We start from the raw sequence: 8,299 nt of genomic DNA on the forward strand, positions 1-8,299 counted from the left end.
AACGACGGCGATGTCCAGGTGCCACCCTCAGCGGTCGAGTATCAACTTGACTGAATACACTGGCGGGTTGACTGTAGATTTCCGATTATGTCCCGTCAAATCCTTAGAACATTTGCTGCGTTCCTGGTATTGACCGTATTAAATATTTGACTTCTTCACCAAGAGTTTAGCGGTACAAATGGAGGTAGAAACTTGGGACTGCTATTAATGGCAGTTCTTCGATCCGAGAGAAAGATTAACGAACTATAATAAGATTATTAAATAAAATAAAAGCACGAATTATTGCGTAAGTTAAGTTAGAGATTTATTCTATATTTCGGATATAAAATATTTAAAATCAATGCTTCGTACGCCCAGGGAGTACTGAACGGGAGTCGTTTTGCCAGATCTTTTAGGGTTCTCAACCAAGAAGATAGAGAATCGAGTTGGGGTGGGTTGAAGGTGGGACAAGATACGGCTTTTTGTGCCATCTACCTAATTTTTGTGGCTTTTTTGTTTATGGAGGAAGTGGCTGCTGCTGTTTTTCATTAGATAATTTAGATCCTAATTGTAAATATTTAAATTATCTTACAACTGGCAATATTCCAAGTTTCTAAGGTAAAGGGTATCATTTTTAGGATACAATACAAATTAAATCATAGTACTAAATCAATGTAAATATAATTTTGTATCATATTTCAAACCTTAAGCCTTCAATCATGGCCTTATTAAACGCATTCCCTAAAATAGAAAAAAAATTGTATACAATGATATAAAATAATTATAAGATCTGTTAAAATAATTACATTTTTTTCTTTTGACTTTTGAAAGTCGATTTATGTAACAATGATCCATGCTTATTTTCACCACGTGAGTGTAAAATTTGAATTTCTCAACAAAAACCGCATGGCCGTGGATAATAGCTGGCGTTAAATAGTCGAAGTGTCCCGTATTTTGCAGAGGCGCCTGCTAAAGTGTAGCTCATTGCAGCAGAACCAAAAAAAACCCTCTTTTCATCCCCCGTTTTGTACTCCAAAAAATAGAAAATTAGTTTTAAAAAAGCTTTTCTTAGATAAGGTTTTAATCTAAACATTCAGATTTATCCATTTAATATAAAAGAAATTTATCAGTCATAAATTTAGTTTTCAAATGAATAACATAAACATATATATGTTTATATACTCCCAATAGTTTAATGAAGAAGGGATTTAGAAATCAACTTAGCATTTCCGATTTGACCATTTTGAAAGCGGATTTAAGGGCAGAACGAACCAGTTCACTTCTCGAGAAATATCTCTATCCAACTTCCCTCTCTAAAGAGGAAAATAAGTAAGTATACGTTGATATATTTGAAAATATTTTCTCTAATAATGGTTTCTGAAGTTACATTTTCGTTTTAATATGTGGCAATAACTCGCTAAAGACTTGAATTTGAGATTATCAAAAGTCATTAAACTCAAGTTAAGTTAGATTTGGTCCGAGTTATTAGTAAGTTCTGTAATTTCTTAAAACTTGTTGAGGATTTAGCTGTATTATCCCTTTTAATTATGGACAAATCTACCTTTTCGCGTATTTTATCATTAAACTTAAGGCAAGCACAACAATTTTTTAAACTGTGTAACGTGGAATTCTGTTTTCAAAATTTGATTGACTATTTTAATTTTATTATTAATTCTACCATCCAGAATTCCACGGTCGTTTAAAACCTATATTTCTAGGCGCTTGTCACTCAGAGATTGTGTTTTGGGTATTCGAGACTTGTCTGGCCAGGGAGTTCCGATACCCGCGCTCGACCGTGGAATGTTTCCATCCATTTCTGGCGTTCACGTTTCCCGTTACTAAAATTTTTTAGCTCCCATTCATTTTCAATTATTCTAAATAAAAGGTTGCCAACATTATAAAAATTTTGAATAATTTCTATACGGCACGTGCCAACAAAATTCTTTAGTTTAATATGGATATAAATTGACTCTGTATACGTAAAACACGCGCGGAGGATTTGAAGTTTTGGCTCGTGTCCGAATTAGATTTTAAAAAGGAGAAAAAGTCGTTGAGGAGAATTTGATATTAGGAGAAAAGTAGTTTGTTAATTTTAAGCATAATTTTATAAATGCGTTTTATCCTTACGCTACTTGTATAATAAGATTATTAAATAAAAGCACGAATTATTGCGTAAGTTAAGACAATGGCCCTAACCACGACCAACTTAGATCTGTTCTCGCTGTACTCGCACAAGAAGGCCCGCCAGCTTGAAACGACTCAATGTTAACGAGCGTATGAGAAATTCACGTTTTACTCGAAAATATTCCGCTTGGGGCGCCAAAATACGGGAGAACCTTCCTAATGCTTTCCTATGGGAAAATATTTTGTAAAGTGGATCACTTTTCCGAACCTTTTTCGTAACTTTACCGATTTACGTCAGTGCCGAGTCTCATATATGATGTCAAGTAAGTTTCATTAATAAATTCAAGCCTAATATCGTAATTTTCCATCATTTGGTTCGCTCACAATCTATTTTTGAAATCACCGATATTTTTAATGCGAGGAAGCGTCTCCGCAATCCGCATCGGATTTTAAGCCTTGGAGTCGTCTCGCGCGTATCCAAGGTCCTCTACGGTGGAAGGTGCCGCCCAGCTCATCATTTGCGATTGATACCACTTTCTCGTGATGGTTTAATTTTTCCGCTTTTTCTCGAATTTGTTACTCATTATTATGTTGGTCAATTTTCTTGTTTAGTCTCCAAATTGTAGAATTGAGTTTATTTACAGTTTCCTTGAAAGCCCATCTGATTCTTATTGATAAATTATTTTTGTCATAAATATATAAATATTCTATGGTTTCCTCAGTGAGTTCTTTATTTAATACTTAAATTGAGTGCGCTTCTGGGTTTTCAATGATAGAAACTTTTGAATTGATCATAGTTTTTTCACTGTTTTCGGATATAAATAGAGATAAATCAGATCTCTCTACGGTTTTAATTGTGTTCTTGTTATCAGTTATCCCCGTAGATGTGATCTTGAGACTTTTTTCACCTCGCTTTTTCTAGACATACTTTTCAACTCAAATGCAATTTATTTTATTTTTTCTTTGGTAAACTATTGTCCTTGCAATGGCTTTAAGCCATTCATTACATAAGATAGGATTATTGGGAATCTAGAGGAAACTTTCAGGAAAGACAACCCAGCGGTTTTATTTTTATCTGTAGATTTACAGAACGGTAAACAACAAACTATTACCATTTTAAATGATTTTTATTACGGGGTTTTTATTGAAACATAATAATTGAAGTTAAAAAAAGAGGCAAAACTGTGTTTTATTTACTATTTTATTTACTGTTCTCAGTTTTACATTTTCAAATCTCACGCGTGCGAGACGACTCCAAGGCTTAAAATCCGATGCGGAGACGCTTCCTCGCCTTAAAAATATCGGTGATTTCAAAAATAGATTGTGAGCGAACCAAATGATGGAAAATTACGATATAGGCTCGAATTTATTAATGAAACTTACTTGAAATCATATAAGAAACTCGGCACTGACGTAAATCGGTAAAGTTACGAAAAAGGTTCGGAAAAGTGATCCACTTTACAAAATATTTTCCCATAGGAAAGCATTAAGGTTCACCCGTATTTTGGCGCCCCAAGCGGAATATTTTCGAGTAAAACGTGAATTTCTCATACGCTCGTTAACATATGAGTCGTTTCAAGCTGGCGCGCCTTCTTGTGCGAGTACAGCGAGAACAGATCTAAGTTGGCCGTGCCCTAACACAGCCGAAACTAGTCGAAAAACTTAACTTACGCAATAATTCGTGCTTTTATTTTATTTAATAATCTTATTATAGTTCGTTAATCTTTCTCTCGGATCGAAGAACTGCCATTAATAGCAGTCCCAAGTTTCTACCTCCATTTGTACCGCTAAACTCTTGGTGAAGAAGTCAAATATTTAATACGGTCAATACCAGGAACGCAGCAAATGTTCTAAGGATTTGACGGGACATAATCGGAAATCTACAGTCAACCCGCCAGTGTATTCAGTCAAGTTGATACTCGACCGCTGAGGGTGGCACCTGGACATCGCCGTCGTTCAGTCAACCGCAGGCTAGGTGTGTGACTGCTGTGTTCCTGTGAGTGAGCGGACCAAAGCTCCAACGTGTTACACCAGTAGCGTATGATCCACCTCTTTGATATCTCGAACACTTGAGTATCGTAATGCAAAAAACTATAAGCTATATCTCCTCTTCGCTTCATTGTTAGTTTAACATCCCAATTCGAATCAGCACATCTCGCCTAACGAGAGTGCGTTGTAACTTTTATATTCGCGTGGTACAGCCTGCCTAAAAGGTTTGTTTATTGTTCTAGATTTAAGTATTATTTTATTAGTTAGTTAATTATATAGGTGCACCGTAGTTTTAGTTTTAGGTAGTGTTGAATTATATTTTCTAAGTATTTTATTAATAAATGTTTTAGTTGGTAACCTTTAAATCCCTTTTAGTGTTTATTCCAAATCATACCCCTAGACAAAGCTTTAATTTTAAGATCTATTTTAACGTTGGCCCCAATAGTGAAAGCCAGACGTGTACTCGGATTTGTTTTAGATTGTAGCGTGGGATTGTTTCTTCACGTCCAGATAGGCCACACCCCCAATAAGTTTCATTATTTGGGGTGATCACAGTATAATCATCGTGGTCTACCCAAAATTTCGCTGGCAGGCTTCTGTAAATAAAAAAGTCATCCTGAATTCATGAAAATCTAGCTCTTAGCAATTGAAATTCTAATTTTCCCTCTGTTAATTCACACATTTAAAGAGGGAAAATTTAGCTATTCAACGTGATCTTCCCGGAACCGAATAGGTTTATACATGAACAATGGTGTTCAATAATTTGTTAAATGTAAATTTAAATCAGATAATATTTTAAAATAATTAATTTTTTAATAGATATTTATGTATCTAATTGCTTTACAGTTGGTCTTGAACGTCAAAACATTTATTGATGATAAAATTTTCGCGGGTAGGTGCCTTTTTTCAAAGCGGAAGTGGTCTAGATTTATCAGTCTTTCTAGATCTATTTTTTATCGAAGCGTTCACCTAAAATTGATGTTCACTAACCTCACGTCATAATATTTAACAGATCTTATAATTATTTTATATCATTGTATACAATTTTTTTTCTATTTTAGGGAATGCGTTTAATAAGGCCATGATTGAAGGCTTAAGGTTTGAAATATGATACAAAATTATATTTACATTGATTTAGTACTATGATTTAATTTGTATTGTATCCTAAAAATGATACCCTTTACCTTAGAAACTTGGAATATTGCCAGTTGTAAGATAATTTAAATATTTACAATTAGGATCTAAATTATCTAATGAAAAACAGCAGCAGCCACTTCCTCCATAAACAAAAAAGCCACAAAAATTAGGTAGATGGCACAAAAAGCCGTATCTTGTCCCACCTTCAACCCACCCCAACTCGATTCTCTATCTTCTTGGTTGAGAACCCTAAAAGATCTGGCAAAACGACTCCCGTTCAGTACTCCCTGGGCGTACGAAGCATTGATTTTAAATATTTTATATCCGAAATATAGAATAAATCTCTAACGATAAAATTGTTCAACTACGAAATAACCAGTAAAAAAAGCCCTTATACAGGGTGTTACGGATAAGAGTACCGAAACTTTCTATACGCATTCTATGGGTCTCTATGAGAAAAAAAATGTCTAATAAACATGGGTCCTAAAGTATTTCGTTTCAGAGATATGGGCTCCCAAAAAACTACCCCAAAAACCCGGACACAGCCTTAAATCTGGCAAACAATATTCTTCCTTGGACCAAATTGTTTTCATTAAACTATCAATTGTTTTTTTATCCGTGAGGCGAGAAACTTTAATAACAAGTGGCAAAAGTTCATTAATGTCCTTTTAGAAGTAAAATGAGTTTGAAGACAAAGAAATTTTAATCTTATTGACACGGTTCCAAATAAAATAAAAACATTTTGTCGTTACGAACGATTTTCATAATCAAAATTAAAGATACAAATGTCATAAGATTTCTAAAAGAATGCTTTTAAGTTTGTCTATTTCGTTCTGTGGTTAATATGGCACGTCCAAGAAGGTTTATTGGGTCAGAAGTTCAAAGATTCAATCGTTAGTCTATTTGGTAAAACCAGTCGAAATATTATTTGTATCTCTCTCCAGGTTATATGCCAATCATAAAAAACAGTGTTTAAACTTTGTATTTTGAACTTTTTTTCAAATAAATCAGTATAAAATATTTGTTTATTTGGGAAACTTATTTACTTTGTAACCACAATTGCGATATTGATGGCACATTTTTCTAACGCTGAATACGCGGATATGCAATTGATGTACGGACTAGCCGAAAGAAGAACAATACCCACAAAGAAGGGTACCGAATAGGCGAACTTTAGAAGCTTAAGACCGGCGCCTTCGAGAGCGCGGGCAACTTCAACCGTCTCGGGAAAGAGTGCATAGCATTCCACTGGACGTGGAAGAACGGCTAAACTACCTCGGTTTATAACTACTTTTTAGTTATGATTTTTTAACATTTTTCTGTTAAAATGTTAGGTACTTACAGTTTTCGATGATGATCCGGGAACAAGTACCCGCCAAGTTGGAAGACAGTTGGGTGTTAATCATGTTATGGTCTGGAGAATTCTACGTGGTCATCGTTTTCACCCTTTACATCTTCAAAAAGTCCAAGACTTGAACGACGCCGACTATCCTAGACGAACCAACTTCTGTCAGTGGTTTGGGGACAGAGTACTGAATGACCCACAGTTCGCGAGTATTATCCTAACAATCGATAAGGGCCAATTTTCCCCGGAACGGCATACTCAATTTGCACAATAATCATCAATGGAGCCAAAATAACCAACATGGAACTACAGTCGCAACTCACCAAGAGCGCTTTAGCCTCAACGTTTGGTTTGGCATTGTCGGAGACTATCTAGTTGGACCATATTTTCTTCCGCCTAGGTTAAATGGAAAGTCATACCTACGATTTCTTCAGGAATCGTTACCAGAGCTATTGGAAGACGTCCCGTTGGCAACTAGAGTGCAAATGTGGTTCTTGCACGATGGAGCGCCACCACATTTCAGCCGCGCAGTGCAAGATCACCTTGATGCAACATTTCCTTTAAGGTGGATAGGACGAGGAGGAACTATTTCGTGGCCACCTCGATCTCCCGATTTAAACCCTTGAGATTTTTTTCTTTGGGGATATCTGGAGTACCTTGTTTATAAAACAGATGTCCGTATGATGTCCCGAAAACCTCATGGAGATAGAGATATTGACGTATCTCGGAGGTTAAAAGACGAGCATATGTCTGATTTTCTCCGAGCTAAAGTACGTCGCGATGACCAGTACTAAGACGTCCGTCGGTTTTTTAGTGAACATCCCGAGGATGAGTGTACGTTAAGCCTAAAGACGTCCGACAGTATTTAGTATGGTTAAATATCAGATTAATCGGGACGTATCCAGGACGTTCATTTGATGTCTTGTATTTCTCTTCGCCGTCTATCTACAGACTCAAACGCCAGTCTTTGCGGGGGAAAAAAGGGCCAATGTCTCAAAGTGTTCTAACCTCGATCGCTCAAGGTTTAATCTACGCAGTTTCTGGTGGACAAAATTGACCTCCTAAGCACTTTTGCTTCCGTTTGATATAAAGTCACTTATCGGTAACGTTGAACTTATACGCATATACATCAGATTAGGCTACAGTGTCTCTTGTACCGTTTTCGAAGAAACTGACACTGCTTTGTGTCTCCATAAACTACAATCGTCCGTGGAATCAAATATTTTCACTTTGAAACCATAACAGGGGGAGGAACTTCACATCGTGCCAATGGTAACAGAATTCAAGCAGAAATAATCGGCCCGAAGCTAGACTTGCCAATTTTATATTTTAAAAAGACAAAACAAAGAGCTATAACAGATATTTCACTTCCTTTACCGGATAACTTTGCTGGGGAGAAATGGGGTCCTCCTCCTCCTATGGAAACAATTTAAATAACGAATGATGAAAACATCAGAAATTCTTAACTTAAAACATATTTATGGATCTTGAACCGAAATTTAAATTCATACACTCCAAGTTGGACGGACTTTAACATTATGATGAGAAGCATCGTTGAAATTCTTAAAAATTCAATTGGCTATCTACCACCTATAATCGCACCCGCGACAGACTTAAATTCCGTCAATGAAATTCTAGAGCGGTTCCCAAAGATAATGTCTTAACTTGGAATATAAAATGTAGTTTTCGTTTTCGACCAAGCCATATATACACGCTAAAGCGACG

At 35.9% G+C, this 8,299-nt stretch overlaps 1 protein-coding gene across 3 annotated transcripts in view; it reads left to right on the forward strand.

Annotated features, from left to right (window-relative positions):
* The window catches only part of LOC149930869 (ATP-binding cassette sub-family C member 1-like), a 47,012-nt gene extending 43,010 nt beyond the window's left edge, over positions 1-4,002 (forward strand). The window contains exons 7-8 of one of the 3 annotated variants that reach the window (XM_090158804.1): positions 1,171-1,308; positions 3,938-4,002. In XM_090158804.1, the coding sequence (XP_090014930.1) occupies positions 1,171-1,308; positions 3,938-3,965 (166 nt within the window). In that variant the 3' untranslated portion in view covers positions 3,966-4,002. Of the gene's footprint in view, positions 1-1,170; positions 1,309-1,697; positions 2,048-3,937 lie in introns of those variants that run through there. The other 2 variants (XM_090158803.1, XR_016473898.1) reach the window with 2 other exon arrangements.
* Positions 4,003-8,299: the final 4,297 nt, after the last annotated feature.

The sequence above is a fragment of the Leiobunum rupestre genome, chromosome 9 (assembly GCF_980474605.1).
Source record: "Leiobunum rupestre chromosome 9, qqLeiRupe1.1.hap1, whole genome shotgun sequence".
Taxonomy (NCBI): Eukaryota; Metazoa; Arthropoda; class Arachnida; order Opiliones; family Sclerosomatidae; genus Leiobunum; species Leiobunum rupestre.